Genomic DNA, 21,094 nt, shown 5'->3' on the forward strand with positions numbered 1-21,094 from the left:
AAGCCCTACCACTGTGCTATTGCTCTAGCCCTTCTCACAAGAAAAATTTCAAATATATACAATTACATGTTAGACCTACTATGATCACTTCACCATCTATAAATATCAATTATGTCATATGCCAAAATGAACATAATATTTATCAATTACATCTCAAAAAAATCCCCTGAATTATTTTTCATGATACTCTTTTTTTTTATTTCCTATTACCTAGTGGAATTGACAACTTATTTTTACATAAATTTTTTGTTGCAAGTGAGGAAAATATACTAAAATGTGAAATAAAATAAAGATTATCAATTTTTGCTTTTTCATTGCACGAAGGAATGCAAGTGGACATCAATACAACATATTGAGTTTATTTATTTTATATCTTTGTATACAAAGGATTCAATCTTCTATGCAAGAAGGCAATTAATTTGGTAATTATTTTGAATTATGTTGAATACCTCTTTAGGTAGGAAAATAAGCAATGCTTCACAAATGTGTGTGTCATAATTGTACAGGGGCCATACTTAATCTATGTATTATCTCAGTTTTCGTATATGTGCTGCCAAGGTGAGCAGAGACGACTTATTTTGTTTTGTTTTCTGTTTTTGGTCTCTCAAGTGGTGCTCAGAAGGTCAGGGGTCTGCTACCGGTGACTCTTGGCTAACCTTGCTGGTGGATTAATGCTAGAACCTGAAGATATGGTGTTGCTTGAGCTCTGTAGTTCTGGGGATTGCACGGGCCATGCTGGTGGTGTTTGGGGGCTTTCAGAGATGCACTCAGCGATGCTTGGGGATCATGTGTATTGGGGATCAAATGTGCGTTGGGCACAATGTACCACACCTGCTGAGCTATCTCCTAGTTTCCCTTGTCCCCTCCACCATGAATTACTTTCGAGATGTCACTGTTTTGTCAACACACGAATATTTTTTGTGTGTTGGCTTTAGTTCAGATGCAAAGACTATATCTTCAGAATGGATATTTCTGGATTTAAGAAATGCTTGTTCTAAAACTAAAGATGCCATCTGGCTCTTGAAATAATTTGGACTTTATAACTCTCTGTTATAAACATGAGGTTCTTGGTGTCTTACCTGGAACAGTCGTGCCCTGTCCACGCTGGGAGACAATGGCATCGGTTTGGTCTCACACATTTCCCACCGTTTAAGCAGGGAGACTGGCACACAGCTGGGATAAAAAAAAATCATGCATTAACTTAATTAGAATTTACATATTAATTAATTAGTACTGACACATTGGGGAGATGTCCAAGAAGACAAGTGGGATAAGATTAGTTTCCTCTTTCTGCTCTGATCACCATAGATCAATTATGCATTTCTACCACTTTGCATTTGGCTTCATGTGACTATATGGCAACATCTCCTTCTTTTCTAACCAAATAATCTTCCTTCCTTCCTTCCTTCCTTCCTTCCTTCCTTCCTTCCTTCCTTTCTTCCTTCCTCCCTCCCTCTCTCCCTCCCTCCCTCCCTCCCTCCCTCCCTCCCTCCCTCCCTCCCTCCCTCCCTCCCTTCCTCCCTCCCTCCTTCAGACTTGACAGTGCTCAAGGCTTACTACTGGCTTGTGCTCAGGGATCAGTTCTGGTAGTGCTTAGGGGAACCATATGTAGTGTCAGGAATAAATTCTTCATTGCTCACATTCAAAGCAAATGCCTTAAATATTGTACTATTTCTCCGGTCCAAACAACATAACTATTTTCATATTGAAGTTCCACTTACATATTGAAATTTTTGCTGGTAACTTCAAGTCTATGGAGTTTTCTTGACTTTCATCTTACCACTAATACAATCAATTTGACATATACTATTCTGAACCATAAACTTTTCATCTTCTCAATTACATTGTAAGTCTCTTGGAATTAGTTCTGACTTCTGATGGAGTTATTACATCAGATATCAACTTTTAGGAAAATGAATCAAGTACATGGACCATCTGAAATAACAGGTAATTTCAAGACCTTTCATGTTTGCCAGGAAACACATTGCATGGTTTTAACCAGCTTTCATTGGAATTACAGACCTGTAATATAATTAAAAATTAATCACAGATGAAACCTGAGTAACACTGAAAGATATAATGTATTAGTATCTTTCTCTTAAATCCACACTGTCATAACCAAATTCATGTACATAAATACATTTAAGAAAACTGAATATGCTACAAACTGACAACAACACCCAACAACAACAAATTTTAACATGTCAAAGAAAGAGAAATTCACATAGAAATAAAATAGAATGTCTGTTTGGGGAAAGCTGGAAACAAATATTATTTCAGTCTCATTATACCTTGGAAAGACTGGCTTTCATAAATGAAAGGAACTCTCTTGTCGAGATAAACAATGTTTCTGTAGTCACTCATTCATCAAATATGGGGAAAATATTTGATGAATGTAAGTACCAGGCACTTGCTAAGAACTAGGTGGGAAGAGAAAGGACAAGAATGTGAGTTGTGTATGAGTAGCATAGAGAATGCACATATTTGCAATATAATAAAGAGGAAATATGAAACAGAACAGGATTAGACATAGCAGAAGAACCAATGCAATAATCTAAAACTAGCATTTTTTGGATTCTGTTTGCTAATATGCAAAAAAAAGAAAGACTCCCTTTCAGGAGCATGATGACCTGGGGTGCCTGACTGCCCTAGCAACTTAATCATTTCCACTTCACTATCTAAAAGTTTAACAACCTCCCTCTTCCCTAAATGTGGGCACCCTGGATTCTAGGCCACTTCTCATGCCTTGTAACTTTTGCACAGTTTTGAATTTTCCCTTAGGACTTTTTTCCAATGATGCCTTACATATATCTTTAATCCAAATGTATCTTCTGGAACCTAAATTTTCATCCGATACTGACCAGATCTGTTTCTGTGTATTTCACTATATCCACACTTAAATTTGTATCTTTAGCTTTTAATCTGTGTCTCCCAGGTTCTCTCTCCCAGTGGAACAACTATCTACTCAGGGGTCCAGATTGGAAACTTCAGTCTTGACACATGTGAGATCAATATTAAATCTATTACCAAGTGGCACCTACTTACCTCCTTAATTTCTCTCAAATATAGCCTTTAAGATTGCTTTTTAACTACTGTTTTTACTGTTAGTACTGCTTTATACCACTTTCCATACTGTTGCCCAAATCAACTTTTATTTTTGTGGGGTTGGGGAATGTACCTGGTAGAGCTCAGGAATCATGACTTGCAGTGCCTGGGGGACTTTTATGGTGCCAGGGATTGAATTACAAGGTTGGTTGCATGCAAGGCAAGTCTCTCAATTCCTGTACCATCTCTTCAGCCCCCAAATAAATTTTTTTCTGAAAGAAAATCTGATCAGGTAATGTTTTCATTTAAAACCCTTCAGGGATTCTGTTACTAAAAACATGCCACAGCATCTTGACAAATCAAATCACAAATCACAAATCATCCTGTTAATCGTCGATTGCCTCGAGCAGGCCCCAGTAACGTCTCCTTCATCCTAGCCCTGAGATTATATTCAAGGCTCTTTAGGCAAATGAGACCCATCATTGTTACTGGTATTTGGCATATTGGGTAAAACACAGGGAGTTTGCCAGACTCTGCCGTGTGGGCAGGCTACATTCGGTAGCCTGCCAGTTTGTCCAAAGTAGGAATGAGATAATAAGATGTCATCATAGGATGTCGTGCGGCCGCAAATGCTGCCACCGAGCATCTTGACATTGGCATAGAATATATTTCCTAATCTGGTTCTGCCATTTTTATACCTCCATTACCAACCACACACCAATATTTCTCCTCTGACTTCAGCCAATGCTAGACTTCCATGCTGTTTTGGTAGAATGAACTCTCTGTGACTCTCTTGCTCTTCCACTGATTCTAAGTTCAATGGACTAGCTCCCTGAATGGCTATTTTGGTTAGTTTATTTACTGTCACTGAGCACCACCAGGAGCAACCCTGAGCACAGAGCCAGAAACAGCCTTTGAGCACTGGGTGTGGGTGCGGCTCAAAACAAAATTAAATTTGGCTTAAAAAAAACATAAATTAGAATATTAGAAAGAGAATAACAAATAGCCTAAAGCAACAGAATCTGAGGACTAGTCTATAGAACTGAGTTTACCATGAAGGAAAGCAGGGTGAGACAAGGGGAGGATTTGATGGTGGGTGGGGGCGGAGAGGAGGACATGTGAGACAATGGTGGAGGGAAACACTCTGGTGGGAGTGGGGGTGTTAAAATGTTGCAAGAAACACTATCATTGATAGTACTGTTAATCACGGTGACTAAAAGAAAATTTTTCAGAAGTAAAAACCTGCCCTCTTCAACTGATTGATTTATTGAATACTTACTGAAAAACCTGTCATATACAGGCACATTGCTAGGAACTGGAGATAGATGGATCACTAAGAAACATTCCTGCCCTCAAGAAGTGTATCATCTTGTGCAGGTGATGAGATCCTAATATCAAGTATTTGTATATGAAACCATAGTAGGAAAAAGCTATACCCGAGATTGGCCAAGTATGGCTGATGGATCCAGCTTGTCACCAATCAATAGCAGTTTTTGTCACTCATAAGAAGCTAATGATTTTTTTGCTCTTTAACACCAATATTATTTATTTAGAAGCTTCCTGCATTGCCACCACCAAATAGTTTAATACATTTAGTTATTTCGCTGCACAGAAAGGAAAGGAAATAATACTCTGAGCCCCTGTATGATGTTTTTATCAACGTTCTGTAAAACAGAGCAGGCTCAGCACCCTGAGGTGCCTTGAGATAGTCCCACAGCTTCATGTCTAGGTCGCCATGCAAGATCTGCCTTGAAGAGGGCTTGAAAGGCTCTGGCACCTTGTGTTTCTTGTCACCTCAGTGTCTGAGTGATGACCCTTGCTGTGCTCTAGGGTTTCCTGCCTGTGTTACCAAGGAAACAAAGCTAAGAGGAGACTTACCTGTATGACAGCGGGTCCCCGTCCAGCCAGCTGTGCATTCACACTGATAAGGGGCCACACAGCGACCACCATTCAGACACGGGAGAATACATATTGCTGCAAAGGAGATTTGAAAAAAGGATTTGTCAAAATACACACTCTCGTGGTGACATGTGCAAAAAACATTTGCCCAAGGAGCAAAGACCCATGAGGTAATCCTCCCTTATGCTTTCTCTTTATGAATCAGCATCGTTGGGAAAACAGAATCGGCTAAGTGGTGAGCCTGGACCCTTAGCCAGAGGTAATGCATCTAATGCCAGATGAACTCTTTCCATGAGGTTATGCTAATCAAAGCTAAGTGCCTTGTTTTCTCCTCATAAAACAAATAGAGTGTTCTCCCCTCAGGTCACTTTAAATACCCATTACAAATGATATAAATTGCTTTAAGATGGTTTGGCTGCCTTGGGGCTCTTCTCTTGCCTTGAATCCAATGTAAGCTGGAGTCAGATGGGCTCTCCTGTAACAATTTAGGGGTGACAGAACAACTCACCCTTTATTTCTTGAGAGCAGAGGACTGATAATGACTGAATTAGAGTTCCCCTTGACCCTCCATGAAAACTATTCCTTTATTACTAAACTCCCTCAGGAGGTACATTCTGATTAATCAGAATGAAAGTGTCTATTGCCTTGCTACCCAAAGGATGATTCTCAGACCAAGAGCACAGGAATTGTCTAGGATTTGGCTAGAAAGGCAGAAACTCAGCTTCCAACCAGATATACTGAACTTAGATCTTCATTTGAACATTTCCAGATGGTGTGCGTGTACACAAAAACTTAAGGAGCCCTGTCTGATGAAGCAACAAGCAAGCCCACTAATGCAGACCCTTTGCAGGGTACATCAACACTTGAATTGGGGAAGAAATATAATGTTTCTTTCCTTTTTTTATTTAACTCAGTGTAACGACTTGCTCTGACAAGTTATTAATAGTGTGTTTCTTTATGTTCCTTGATTTTCTTATAGATTAATTTAAATAATTACATTTAATTTTTTTAAAAAATCTCTTTTTTGCGGGGGAAGGAATAATTAGATCATATTGGATAGTGTTCAGGCCTTGCTCATGTTTCTGTGCTCAGTGATCACTCCTAGTGGTGCTCAGTGGACCATATGTGGTGCCAAGGATAGAACCTGGGTTCGCTGCATGCAAAGCAAGTGCCTTAACAGCTATAGAATCTCTCTGGTCTTTTAATTTCTGGAGGGCACACCTAGTGGGACTCAGGGCTTTACTCCTGACTCTGTGTGCATGGGTAATACCCAGCAGAGTTTATGGATCATTCCTTTTTTTTTTAACTTTTAAAAATGGAATCACAGTGAGATATACAGTTACAAAGTTGTTCATGACTGGGTTTCAGTTGGGGATCGTTCTTCATGGTGCTGGGGGACCAAATGCAGTGCCAAGGATCAAACTGGGATCAGGGCTAATTCAAGGCAAGCACCTTATTCCCTGTTTTATCTCTTCAGCTGATAATGTCTTATGAAATACTTGACTTCTATAAAAATCTGATATATATAGCACAGCGGTAGGGTGTTTGCTTTGCATATGACCTGCCTGACCGAGCCGGGTTTGATTTCTCCTCCCCTCTAGGAGAGCATGGCAAGCTACCGAGAGTAACTCGCCCACACAGCAAAGCCTGGCAAGCTACCCGTGACGTATTCAATATGACAAACACAGTAACAACAAGTCTCAAAATGGAGATATTACTGGGCCCGCTTGAGCAAATCGATGAACAATGGGAGGACAGTGCTACAGAGCTACACACACACACACATATATATATACATATATATATAAAACAATGGCCGTTGCTTAATGACTCTGAATGGCTTAATATACAGCACACACAATAAACTCTGAAATCATTTTATCCACACAGATTTTATCCATCCATATATATATATCAAAATATGCATATAGGCACAGATAGATATTTAAACAAATGTATTTACAAAATAACAAATCTACATTTTTTCTCATAAATTCAAATTCAAGTATATTTTTAAGGGGATCAAGATTTATCTATATTAAATTTTACCTAGTGTTGTGTGGCTATGAGTGCCAATTTTCCCCATTTTTTTCAGTTGTAAAGAGCTATTCTCTTTGTGTGTGTTTGTTTCTGGCTGCTGTTCTTTATGAAGAGTGAACGACAGGCTGCAAAGTCCAGTGTTATACAATACCCAGACTGATACCAACTGAGGCAGTGAGTGGCACAGGACACCACTGGATTGAGATCAAAAAAGAATGGCTAGAAAATCTTCTATTACAAGTTTCTTCTGGAAAAGAGTACTGGGGATTTGTTTCAAGAGGAATGCGCAGATGACCTTGGCTGGATTCTTGTAACTATCTTTTCCAAGGTCTCTAATGTGTTGAACCTTCCACAGATTGGCATATTCCAAGTGACCCTATGTGCTCTGTCTGGTCTGTGACAAAGGATTAAAGCAAATAAATTCCTGCCACCAGTCCCCTGAATCACCAGCTTTCAGGCAGGTTGCCAGGACTCAGAGTTGGCTTTGCAGACAAGGCAGACAAGAGGGAAGATGAGACTCACGTTCTTCACAAAGGCGCCCCATCCAGCCCTCGGGACAGGAACAGGCATTTGGGCGTTGGCAGATACCTCCATTTTGGCACGGGAAGCGGCAGACAGCTGGAAAAGCAACAATATGGGTCATAAAATAGGGCAACTGTGGAAGACTGATCATCAGAAAATATGGTTGCTCATTGACATTTCAATATTTCCTCGACTCGGGAACAAATCTGAACCTTAAGATGAAAAGTAGTTATATGGTGGAGTGTGGAGTTTAAGTCTATTATCATTGCATTCTTTCTATTTCTGGGAAGAAGCATCACCCCTAAATAGTCATAGTTTCCCAACAGACAGTGCTTTTTCTTGCCTTCAAATTGTTGTGGAGAACAAATTCCTCCCTTTACCCTTGCTATTTTCATGCTAAACTTCCTTCTCATTCTTCAAGATCCAGTCCAAATGTGTGTGTCCTCTGTGGAACAAAATTTCCCTGCCTTATCTTCTGATTCTTGAGCAATCTGACCATGACCGCCTTCTATAATCCCCTGTCCTCTGAAACTTAACAGACCTCTGTTAAGTGTGTCAACAATCACCTGTGCAGTTAAGTCTTTTTTTTTTTAAACTTCAAAAAAGAGCTGGAGCGATAGCACAGTGGGTAGGGTGTTTGCCTTGCACTCAGTCGACCCAGGTTCGATTCCTCCATCCCTCTCAGAGTGCCCAGCAAGCTACCGAGAGTATCCTGCCCTCATGGCAGAGCCTGACAAGCTTCCTGTGGCATATTCGATATGCCAAAAACAGTAACAACAAGTCTCACAATGGAGACATTATTGGTGCCTGCTCGTGCAAATTGATGAACAACGGGAGGACAGTGCTACAACTTAAAAGAATCTCTCTTCTGTGATAGATTGTAATCTTCTTGCTTCTCTTTCCCTCTTTCCTGGGCTCATCACAGTGTCTGATAGAGGTATTGAAAAGTCTTGGAAAGTGTTTTGTTGGAAATCTGATTCTTAGATGAATTTGTAAGGTATGGTAGCTTTCCTTCATGCCCTGCATCTTAGAAACCCCCAAGTAAAGTCAAGAAACCATTCATGGCCTCTAGGGTTGTGGGCCTCCTTTCAGAAATAGTGGTAGGAAATAAGAGCTGTATGAAGGGGCAGTCCCTGTATAAAAACAGTGGGTCATCCTCAGGGCTATTAATCCCAACTGGCCTGGAGATGAGTCCCTGGGGTTAGCAGGTTAATTTTGTTTCACATGAAGACCTCCTAACTTGTGCTAAGTCTGATGACATCTTCTGGTTTCCTTTCAAAGAAACTTCATTATTTTCACATGGAGGGGCTGTGGCAGTGTGCTATGGTAAACCTTTGCAACACCTTTTAAAGTAACTTCTAGTTGGGACTTCTATATCTTGAGTAGGCTGGGATGAGTCAAATCAGCTGTGCTTTGAATTCCCTCACTTCTCAGCCACCACCCAGGGATTATTATACATTACTAAATACTGGTCCAACCCAGAATTCCTACAGGGGTAGGTAAGTGCTCTACCATTGAGCTATAACCCTAGTCCCTTACTCAAGGACTACATTACTTAGACTTCCTTAGCCTACATGTTCATCCTGTCCTCTTAGCAGTCTCCTTATCCAATGGAGTTGGAGAAGTGCTTTGGATGTGGAGGACTGTGGAACAACAATCTGGAAGAATTTGGAATGGAACCACTGAAGGATGGATTTTAAATGCATAGTAAAAATATTTAAAGTATTTACTTGAGCACTAAGTGACTTTAGAGGCAGGACGCTAATGGAGAGAGACTGAGATGCTTTTAAATTCTCGAAGACATCCTTGGTTATGGCATTTGTTTTCTAGTAATATGTCAGCTTAAAACAAAATTACCTTTAGATTCCTCTTCAAGCAACCCTGACTAAGCTAGCATAATTCAACTAGGTCATCATCTAGTCTGTAACAGACCCTAATAATACCGTCTCTTTGCTCCCAGTCCCTCAAGTTCTAGAAAGAAGGGTTTGTGTTTGCTCACATCATTTCTTGGCCCCCTCCTCATTCTTCAAACCATAGTTTTCTGTTCTGAACACACACTGATTTTTCTGATCTCTTAACAGTCTGACCCAATGGAGATAACTCAGCTGGATCTGGTAACTTCAATGTGAATAGCTCCACCAGAAACAATTTTGGGGGGAGTGGGATTTGAGGACATACCTGGGAGGGTTCAGGTATCATTATACTCCTGATGATACTCAGAGGACCATGTGGTGCAGGGATCGAACCAGGACCAGCTATATGAAAGGCAACAACCTTAATCCCTATATATTCCTGGCATATTCATGTACTCTATCTTTCCAGTTTTGTTACTAATATTTCATGATGTCCTCTTAAATTTCCTCATTTCCCCCCTGTTTTGTTATTTTTCCTTTTATCACAAAAAAAAAATCAAATTCTTTGCTCAGTATTGCGCTGGATCTACAGAGATAAAAAGGTCATTTTTCATGAGGTATTTTGAATGCTTGGGCTTTTTGCTGTTATTCTCTCTTTTATGACAAAGCTGTTTGATGTTCAATTCATTGTGTGATGAAATGACCCAGAAGCATGTCAGCTTCCATTTTCCCAAATTTTCGACAGCAGGAGCCATACTCAGTCATTTCTCCTTTAGGTTGTAAAACACCCCTTTCTCCTGTTTTTTCCTCACCTTGATGGTTATTTCCTGTCATATCCAGACGTTCTCTGCTGACCAGAAAACGTTAGTATTTCCCAAAGTTCCATTTGAGTCTTCCTATTCAATATAATTCTATACCTTTACAGGTTCATACCCTGAGCCCAGTGGTTCTGCCTCACCTCCACAAAGACCTCATTAGACATTGTGCTCAAGTATACATATTCTTAGGCACAAATAATCTCAAGCATAGAGATGATCTCAAATCATTAACACCCAGGTGTCCAGGAAGTGGCCCCCGGCCTACGCATGACAGGCTTCCCCCTAGCAGTCAGAGAGAAGTCTCCTAAGATTCGGAAAAACAGCTCACCAGTGGGAGCATCATTGACTCAGTCTGATTCCAGCTTTTGAAACTCAGACTCAATAAAGAGAACTGCACATTGATTTTAAAATCACATGGACATTACATGTTAAGGAAAGATTTAAAGTCAAGGAGAATGAAAATAAAATGCATATTACCTGTTGGCCATATCAACCTTCCATACACATTTCCCTTAGCAACAGGAAAATAATAATTTATTTCCCATATTTCCTTACCTCTGCAAGTAGGAGGGGTTGTCCAGGTTCCATTTTCTAGGCAAACACTCCTTAGCGAACCTTCCAACATGTATCCACTGTAGCATGAGTAGGTGATCATGTCCCCATACTGGTAATGAATGCCTCGAGCAAGAGCATGTTCAATGTGGGCAGGTGGGCCACATGAGATTTCTACAGGAAAGCAAAACAATAATTAAGTCTATGTCGATCCGAGGAGAATAGTCTTATCCCTAAGGTGGAATAAACAAAAGAACTTGAGCTCGAGCGGGCCCAGTAACATCTCCATTGGAGACTTTGTTGTTACTGTGTTTGGCATATGGAATACGTCACGGGGAGCTTGCCAGGCTCTGCCGTGCGGGCGAGATACTCTCGGTAGCTTGCCGGGCTCTCCGAGAGGGGCGGAGGAATCGAATTCGGGTCGGCCATGTTGGCTGCGTGCAAGGCAAACGCCCTACCGCTGTGCTATCGCTCCAGCCCAAACAAAAGAACAAACAAAACATAATAAGTAATCTTTCCCCTTAAATCATAGCTAAAAGATACTGGTCTTAAACTATAATATTCTGGGCTGGAGCGAGAGCACAGCAGGTAGGGCATTTGCCTTGCACATGACCGACCCGAGTTCGATTTCCAGCATCCCATATAGTCCCCTGAGCACCACCAGGAGTAATTCCTGAGTGAAAAGCCAGAGGTAACTCCTGTGCATCACCAGGTGTGACCCCCCCCCCCCAAAAAAGGAGAAAAAAGAAATATAATATTCTACCAATACCAAAAACAGATGTACAAGAGCAAAGGTTCTGTTTTCTGATTCATGTGTTGATGCTGAGCTATTTTATTTTGATTATTTATTCTGTTTGCTTTTGAATGACATCTAGCAGTGCTCAGGGGCTACACTGGGCTCGGTCCTCAGAGGATCAAGTGGTGCCCGGGACTGAACCCAGGTCTCCTGTGTGCAAAGGTGACTCACTGCCTGTTCAGCAATCTCTCCAATTCCAAGGCTGAGCTATTTTTAAGTGCATAAGTCAAGCAGAAAGTCCAAGGATGAGCTCCGGTATCTTTTCTAAGAGGTGGCTTCAGAGACTTTGGATGCAGGATATGAGCCAAATAAGAGAAGCATGGGTAATATGTGGAGACTCTTAGTTGAGAGTTATGATTGTTAATTATATTCTCTCAAGATTGTTTTAATCGTGCCCAGAACCATGCTTGGCAAGCAATGGGCTCTGGGTACATGTTTGGAAAAAGGAAGAAATGAATGAATACTGTTTCTAGCCCTACCTCTATACCTTGTGGAGATTGAGGACACTCAAAGTTTGGCATTAGTTTCCCTCCTTTCTTTTTGTTTGTTTGGTTTTGGTTTTGGGGGCATACCCAGTGGTGCTCAGGGATCACTCCTAGCTCTGCAGTCAAGATAACTTCTAGCAGAGGTAGGGGGAATTTATGGGGTGCCAGGAATGGAATTCAGGCTTGCCACTTGCAAGGAAAGTTCCCTACCCTCTGTACTGTTTCTCCAGTTCCCTAGTTTCCCTCCTTTCAAGAGTTAGGATGACTCTCCTTTGAAGCTGTGAACTTGAGTAATACTTCTCTCTTTTAAAAGCGACATGTACTGTGTACTTAAACAAAGAGATTTAAAATCCATTTTGCTTGGAGAATTTTGTGAGACACCCTGAGATACTTAGAATATTGTGGAGATGGTTCAGAAGACAAGGATTGGATTGCAGTCAGAATTCCAATCTGCATTCAGTTTGGATAAATTTAACTTTTTTTGTGAGGTGACGTATAAAAGGTTACTTTATGGGCATCCTTCTATTAAAAGTTTGTAGGGGCTGGAGCTGCAGTACAGCAGGTAAGGTGCTTGCTTGCCTTGCATGTGATTGACCTGAGTCCGATCCCTGAACTATATGGTTCCTCAAGCACCACCAGGAGCAATTCCTGAGTGTGGACCCTTGACCGTTGCCAGATGTGGCCCAAAGACAAAAACAAAAACAAAAATGTGTGGTCAGAAGGAATACTCAGTGTATCTTTTTAAGTTTTCTTTTTTGTCTGTAGAATCCTGTGACGTTCTTATTTAAAATGCAAATTTCTGATACTTCTAGCTTAGGAGTCTGCATCTCACATATTCCACCCAGGTGATTCTCATGCACACAACATTTTAATCATTGATTCATAGGGCTAAATAACAGAATGAATGAAAAAGAATAAGGCAATTGACTGCTCAGGTCCCTCAGGAAGGGTATTTTGTTCTAAGCCAAAGACTTCCTGTCTCATAGAAAAAGCGGAAGAAGGATTGAGGGTAAAAACAATAAAGGGAAACTGTCTCCTTTTTCTCCAAGGCAACCCCGATCCTCTGGAGAATATTGAGGAACAATTAAGCATGCGCGGCGGCAACACTGGTAATAGATGCATGTCTCTCCCTACTCTTGCTTCTGCCCAGTGCCCTGAGTGGTGAGTTTCTGTGAGCCAAGACTAATGTGAAGATATGTGGGCAGAATCCATTTCTCAGCTGGCTCTGGTGCAGGATGGAGGCTTTCTACTTAAGAAGTGGGCCACAGCATATACATTTTGTCTTCCTCCTGTTTCACTAGGGGTACATTTCATAAGGCTTGGGCAGCAAATCCAAGTTTTAATTTATTTTTTGGTTTTGGGCCCACACCCGGCTGTATTGGGGGCTTCTCCTGGCTCTGTGTTTAGGAATGACTCCTGGTGGGGCCTGGGAAACCATATGCGGTGCTGGGGATGGAATTCACTTTCCAGCCCTTCAAATCCCAGTTTTTTTTTTAAAAATTACAGTACTGACTTTCTGAGATAGGTTGTCAGTTGAAAATTCAAGGACTTGGGCTATCAGTGAATTTTTTTTTTTCTACTAAGAGAGCATTGCTAATACATTCATTCATTCATCATCCTGTTATTCGTCGATTGCCTCGAGCAGGCCCCAGTAACGTCTCTTTCATCCTAGCCCTGAGATTATATTCAAGGCTCTTTAGGAGAATGAGACCCATCATTGTTACTGGTATTTGGCATATTTGGTACGCCACGGGGAGTTTGCTAGACTCTGCCCTGCAAGTTTGTCCAAAGTAGGAATGAGATAATAAGATGTCATAAAAAGATGTCCTGATAAGATGTCCGGGAGCTGGATTTTATAGTCTCTGAGTCTTGGCCGCTGATGGGATTACACGGCGCCAGGAGGCCAGGTGGTGGGTGTGACCCCCGCCTACTGGAATTTGGAGGATCTGGGTGGAGGATGCTCAACTAATTGCTAATTGCTAATACATACCAATATCTTTTTTAAAAAACATTTTTTTAATGAAACACCATGAGATACAATTACAGACTTACACACTTTCATGATTATGTTTCAGTCATACAATAGTTGAGTACCCATGCCTCCACCAGTACCCATTCTCCACCAATGTTCCCAGTATCCCTCCTACCACCTCCCGTCCCCACCCTCGCCCCTCAACCCCTGCCTCTGTGGCAGGTACATTTCCTTTTACTCTTTCTCCTTTTGGGTGTTAAGGTTTGAAATACAGGTAATAAGTGGCCATCATGTTCGGTCTATAGTCTACTTTCAGCATGAACCTCCCATCCTGAGTGAGTCCTCTAAGCATCCTTTGTTCATACCAATTTCTTTATTCTTCAAAACAACTCCCTGATGTAGATTCTGTTGGTACTAATGAACAAACAAGAGCTCTGCAGTTCAAAGAAGTTACTTACAAGCCCAAGTTTAGAGTTCAGAAGTTTTGAGGCTGGAATTCAAGCTCAAGTTTCTGATGCCAGGAACCACACTGTGCCCTCTAATGCATTTCTTACAGTAATTGAAGTGCAAGTATTTTGCAGAATATATTCTTATGCTAGGTAGTTCAGTGTTTTGCATCTGGTTAGACTGGATGAATATTTGTGAAGTGTTGTTCTGTGTCAGGAGTAGCCTGAACTCCGAGGAGCTAGAGGAAATGCTTTAAGTGTTGGAAGGTGCATTAAGAGAGGTCAGCTCAGGGTAGCAAGAGAAGGCTGCCCGACTCTGTGCCCTGTATCAGTCTGGTGCCATCCCAGAGCTCCAACATCTATGGTTTCTGGACCTATAGTATTACCATTAACAATACCTGGGGACTTGCTAGAAATGCAAATTCATCCCAAAAGCCTCAGCCAAGAGCTCTGAATTAAAACTCGGCTGGAATCCTGTCCAGCAATCTGTGTAAACAAGACCACCGAGAGGTGGTCCAGACTGCACCAGTTGAAAAATGATGGTGGGCTGGAGGTAAGAGAGGGGGTAATTTTTTTTTTAGTGCAGAGCAGTCCTAGCCTTTAAAAAAACAATTTAGGGACTATGAGGATGTGAAGAAAAAATATGTATTTTACATTCAATAGCTTGCTTTTTTCTACAAAGAGTCCATTTAAAAATCTAATCAGTGAAACCTGGTCAGGTAGGTTTAGTCTAGTTCCAAAAGACTTTCTTTCTCTTTTATTCTGTTTGAAATTCAATGTTTTCTAATTGAGACAGAAATTTTACTCTCATTTTAGGGGGATCTACCAGGCAATGCTCAGGGAGGCCTTGGGGGCAGTCCTGGAGATATTCAGGTAGTGAGGCTGGTGGTTCAGTTTGAAGGCCAATGGATGCAGTGCTGCTTGGGCCCTGTGGACTGGGTATAACCAGGCCTCCATGGCAGTGCTGGGAGCCTCCAGGGCTGCACCAGTAGTACTCACAGGCCTTCAAGGCCAAACCTAGTGCCCAGCGATGTTTGGGAGGCCACTGTGGTGGCAGGTACTGAAGCCAGGTCGGGTGCCTTCTAGACAAGCACCTTAACCCTTTTACTATCTATTATTTCTGGTCTTACAAATGTTTATTTAAATTACCAACCCAAGCTCATAACCACAATGAAGCAGAAATTGTAAATAGAAAACAAAATTAAGTTATTTAATTGAAAATACCTTCCAAGAGAAAACTGTCTGCAGGAAGGAGTGAGCTGGAGTTCACCTGTTAACTTACTTTCACATTTGGCACTTGTCTGAGTCCATGTTTCATCAGGGTTGCAGGTAATGATGCCTTGGCCCCGGAGCAGGAAGCCTTCCCTGCACTTGATAGACACGTTCTGATCCACATAAAACTCCTTTTCTGAAAGCAGTGCATTCTCAGGGATCACAAAAGGAACGGGGCATGGATTTGCTGTTAAAGAGGAAAGAAACTATTTACTAATATTGTCTCTCTCTTAAAAATTTATTTATCTGAAGACAGAGTCTGAGCTTTTTAGGAGCTGGGTTCTCAGTAGTCATGATAGGAGGTGTGTTCGCAAACATTGAACATACACTTTTATTGCATTTGTATTAAATTCTTTGTAAAGATAAAATAAGATTAAAACAAAATAAAACAAGGAATCCAACCCCTAACATTGGATGCTAAACCTCTGGAATATTAAGCAACTGTCTGAAATTAGGGCCCATTCCATTATTTTAGATTTTTGCATTTGTTTTGATTTTATTATTTGGGGTGCCAAGGATTGAACTCAGGACTTCTTTTTCAAGGAAGTACATTATCTACCACTGAGTTACGTCCTGGTCCTTTATATTGTTTTTGATTAGCAGTAGGGAAATAAAAAGCATCCTTGAAATCAAGGAGTGTATCAAATGTCATCTAAAATATGAAGAATATTAAGAAGACAGAGGAAATGCATAACAATGTTATTTTCACTGAATGTTCTTAGCAGGATGAATGAGAGCCATCAGACATTTGTAAATGAGTTGAATATGGCTTTATACTCATGCTACTATACACAGGATATAAGAACTTAAGTTGTTTGCAAGTCTTATTGATAAAAATGAATTTTTAAATAGATTTGAAGACAACAGGAAATGATGACAACATAAGGATTTTTACTGAATCTGAAACATCCATACTGGCATGTATTTCAAGCAGTTTCAGCTTAAAAATAAATTTCAAGAAGCAGAAAGGAAGTCTTTGCGAGGAGGCAGGCATCAGCTACATCCTAAAGATGCAGAAACCTATACTGCAAACTTTAACCTGAGCCTGCTCCATTTATGCCATAGCTTGTATTTTCACTCCAGCAGTCAGAATGAATTGTCTTTACTCACTCCATTTATATGTGCTCACTATACATTGCACGTTAAATATAGTTTTATCTTTCTTCACCCATTCACAATCAAATTCATTGTACATTTATATCAAAGTATTTTCATTAAACTATATTTCCTTTCAGTGCGTTGGAATCTGATGCATACTGATTCTCAGAAGGGTGATTTTAGAGCACATAAATTGCATTTCACTATATCTGACAGTATTTGGTTTGGCTACACATGGATTACTTTTCCTGGGCCAATCTCACTGAGCAGAATTTCCTGTGTTTCAGACATTTGGGAAAGGAACCATGAAACTGTACCCTGATTAAAACCTCTCATAAAGTCAACACACACGTTTGCAGAGAGGAACTGGGTGGCTCCAAGTTCCATTTTCAGTGCAGTATGCCTCTGGCACCCCTTCAAGGCTGTAACCTCTGTTGCAAGAATATGCCACAATGGGTCCAGAGGTAGTGTTTTCAACGTCAGCTTTCCCATTCGGAAATTCAAGTAGAACTTCACATCTGGCCTCTAAAAGACAAACAGAAGCCTCGTATTAATTGTCCCGTTCATCTTTCCTTCTGCTGCAACTGTGACAGGTACTCAAGGCACGTATAAACTGTACAGGTTTGAGTGACCATGGTATGCATTAAAGGAGAAAAAAAATTAGGAATGCATAGTTCTGGATGAAAACATGTAGGCAATTAAAGGTGGCCGTGATGATCTATTGCTTTTACCTATCTTTAAACATTTCTCACATTTTACTGACGATAGGTGAAGAGGTATGAATGAGTAAGGGGATACACTATGGAATTCTCATTTAAGTTGCTACCATGGCCAAGAATTTCCAGACATTATCAAATCCATTTCTTACAGGGGCAGACTAGACCAGGCACAATGATGTTCAGTAAAATGTGAATATCAGATAAATATCAAATAAAACTTTAAGTGTGTAACACTGATTGAATAGGACACATTTATATTAAAAATTAGTTTTAAGTGCATCTATTTGACAGATCTGGAGCAGTTACTGTCTACTGCCAAGCTTTCCATCACCGATACAAACAGATGCAAGAAAAAAAGTATCCTGAAGCTTTCTGTCTGATTGCCAAAACTGAATGAGGAATAGAGGAGAAAAATAAAGACTATTGGCAACTCAAAACAAAAGCATGTAAACAGTAAAGAGCTCATTTTGCTCCAAAGAAGAATATAAAATTCAAGTTTACAAGGGGTTTTGGAAAAATGATTCCCTTATACTCTGTCCTCTGGTTGATTGCACTAGTAAAAGCTAAAGGGATAGAGCTAATTTAAATACTCTTTAAAGTGTCTTCATTTTGTCTTATATACATGAAAAATACTTTAATATTTAAAATTTGAGTCTTGGTGTGTATATGTGTGTGTATTTTGTGTATGTGTGGATATCTGTGTCTATGTGTATATCTGTATATGTCCCAAGTTCCTGATCTACTTGATTTCTTATTACATTTCACCTTTTAATAACTCTATCTCTGGGTCAGAGGGATAGTAGAGTAGGTAAGGCACTTGCCTTGCTAACCAGGGTTTGATCCCCGGCAGCCCATATGGTCCCCTGAACACTGCCAGGAGTAATTCCTGAGTGCAGACCCAGGAGTAACCCCTGAACATCACTGGGTTTGGCCTATAAAGCAAAACAAAACAAAACAAAACCCAAAACCAAAAAATTAATTCCCCACTAAAACCCCTGAAATCTCCTCACAAATAATTCCAAGTAATTATTCCATCTCACATCTCTTTTTACAAGCAGTAGGATCTGGATCAAATTATTGAAGTTTTCTTCAAGTGTGAAATGAAATCATTTCAGAGTTGTAAAGAGCTCAGGGGGATATTTGGATATCTGGTCTTTAGGGTTTTGCAGAGTCCATAAATGGAGGGGTAGTTTAGTGTGGCAAGAAGGAATGACTTTGCACCAGTAAGAAAAGTTACTAACAGGAATATGTTTCGAAGAAAGTGGGATCAGCCTTTGAAGAATCTTGGGCAAAGGTTCCAGGCATGGCAACAAGGGCCCCACATGTACAAAGCAAGTGCTCCACCACTGAGCTATCTCTCTGGCCCCATTATCTCTCAAATTTTAAATGCAAATAAACTGAACAACTAACTATCTTTTACACAAAATATGTGTCACCCCAGTGTCAATAATCTTGTGTTCTATTCCAATTTGATCATTAACCTAGACTTCAATTTTGGATTCTTTTATTGGTTTGGTCCCCTTCTGATATCTCTGTTATCATATATTATATGAAGTTTTTAAAAAAATTTTAATTACAAAACTCATTTAGATAGTAAATGTGGCCACACTGTTATTTTAACCCAAAATAACTGCCATCTTCAGAACTGCTAAGTATCATTTGACTTACTGTTGCAAGTTGCTACCTCTCCACTCCATTTTCCATTCCCCTGACAGATACGTTCCCTGTTTCCCTGTGAATCAATGAAGAGTGGTTATTGACAAAAATCGTAACTCTAATATAAAAAGATATGGCAATGCAAAGCAATCTTATGTCTGAACTTGAATCTTTTACTATTGTAATGCTAAATAAATTCATTAAATACATAGAGTATAGGAGGTAAGTCTAAACTTCCTTCCCAAGTTTTCAAATGCTAAAAATTACTTGTCAGGTTTTAAAATGCTTTTGCCAAATTATCTCAAAGTCCACACTCTGGGGCTAGGGAAATTGCTCAAAGGACTGGAGCACATACCATTCATTTGTGAGACCCCCGTGTTTAATTCTTAGCACCGTAACTTCTCCTGAGTATCAGTGGAAGTGGCTCTCGTGCTCCCTACCACCACCACACTGGTTCTGAGCACTCACATCCTCAGCCTGAGCACTGAACCATCTGGTCAGTTGGTTGAGCATAATTAGGAAGGCGTGGGTCTTTTCAACATTGCTTGGAAGGTCCCCTCCAAAAAAATTACCTCAAATCCACACTATGGTCGTCTAGTGTATTTAAGGTACTGACTTTCTTTTTTAATGATAAAGAACTATCATCAACAAGCAAAGATTGAAGAAAGTTTCAAGTGTGAAAAAAGGTATTGCTGAGCCTTTTAAAAGTGTTTTGAATTAAACTTACTTTTCAATATCTGAGAAATACAGCCAAGAATGTGAGGACTATTATTATTATTACCTTAAATAGGCTGGAGCGATAGCACAGCAGGTAGGGTGCCTTGCACGCAGTCAACATGGCAGACCCGAGTTTGATTTCTCTGCCCCTCTTGAAGAGCCCGGCAAGCTACCGAGAGTATCTTGTCCGCATGGCAAAGCCTGGCAAGCTACCCATAATGTATTCGATATGCCAAACACAGTGAAAGTCTCACAATGTTACCGGGCCTGCTCGAGCAAATTGATGAACAATGGGAGGACAGTGCCATGACAGAGCTCTTATCTACCAATGTTTAGGGTCAGGGATCTGGGTAACTCTTGGCAGAGCTTGTTCGATGTGACTGGGTATGGTTGTAGGCCCAGGGCTGTACCCAGCAGAGATGGGGTTAGGGAGCCAGGCAGTGCCAGGGATCAAACTCAATTCTTAAGCTTGCTAAGCCCGTGAGTAAGTTTTTTCTTTGACACCCATGAACACTGAAACATGCCAAGATATCTTATGGATATGAGGATTGAATTTTTCAACAGTGTAATTTATCCATTCAAGATTAACTTACCGAACCATCTAATATTTTAAATATTTGGAGGAGTGAAGTATGTAAACCTGGATAACTAAAAAAATTCTGCTGCCCTAGACCCAAATTATAGAGATACAGAATTAATTTATCTTGGATGAGAACAGGCATTTGTACTTAAACAACAACAAAAACAACAAAAAAACCTTGTCAAACACAAGATCCAAACTACAACCACCAAGCTTTATAATGTGCTTGTCAAGGTGGTAGGCTGGGGGTAGAAGAGACCATGGAAATTCTGGTGGAGGGAAGCTGGTACTGGTGGTGGGAATGGTGTTAGAACCTTATATGCCCAAAACTCAACTATCAATAATTTTGTCAATCACGAAATTAAAAAAAAATTTTAAAACACCCCATCCCCTCTTATGGAATACTACTGCAATGCCTACAATAGAATAGCATGACCACAATACAATGTTCAGAAAGCCTCTTACATTTAAAATATGATGATATGAATATCCTTTTAGTAAAAGTAACCTCAGTTTCCCCTCTAAAATAACAGGGAGACCAAGCAAGGTGCTGATGGTGGTTTTCGTTCTGGGTTTTTTTCTGTTTGTTTGTTTTTGGGTTTTTGGCTTAGGGGCCACATCAAG

General features: G+C 40.4%; 1 protein-coding gene and 1 non-coding gene across 2 annotated transcripts in view; both read right to left on the bottom strand.

The window, feature by feature from the left end:
* SVEP1 (sushi, von Willebrand factor type A, EGF and pentraxin domain containing 1) overlaps window positions 1–21,094 on the bottom strand; it is a 226,694-nt gene that overhangs the window by 7,875 nt on the left and 197,725 nt on the right. The window contains exons 41-47 of the mRNA XM_056117162.1: window positions 19,186–19,249; window positions 17,150–17,323; window positions 15,711–15,887; window positions 10,733–10,903; window positions 7,507–7,602; window positions 4,924–5,019; window positions 1,080–1,173 (exon numbers count right to left, since the gene is read on the bottom strand). Coding sequence (XP_055973137.1) covers window positions 1,080–1,173; window positions 4,924–5,019; window positions 7,507–7,602; window positions 10,733–10,903; window positions 15,711–15,887; window positions 17,150–17,323; window positions 19,186–19,249 — 872 coding nt within the window. The remainder of the gene's footprint in view (window positions 1–1,079; window positions 1,174–4,923; window positions 5,020–7,506; window positions 7,603–10,732; window positions 10,904–15,710; window positions 15,888–17,149; window positions 17,324–19,185; window positions 19,250–21,094) is intronic.
* On the bottom strand, window positions 462–566 carry LOC130026712 (U6 spliceosomal RNA). Its single transcript, XR_008792910.1, has one exon. It is a non-coding gene; the product is annotated as a U6 spliceosomal RNA (small nuclear RNA).

Source organism: Sorex fumeus, unplaced genomic scaffold (genome assembly GCF_029834395.1).
Source record: "Sorex fumeus unplaced genomic scaffold, SorFum_2.1 ptg000034l, whole genome shotgun sequence".
NCBI classification, from domain to species: domain Eukaryota; kingdom Metazoa; phylum Chordata; class Mammalia; order Eulipotyphla; family Soricidae; genus Sorex; species Sorex fumeus.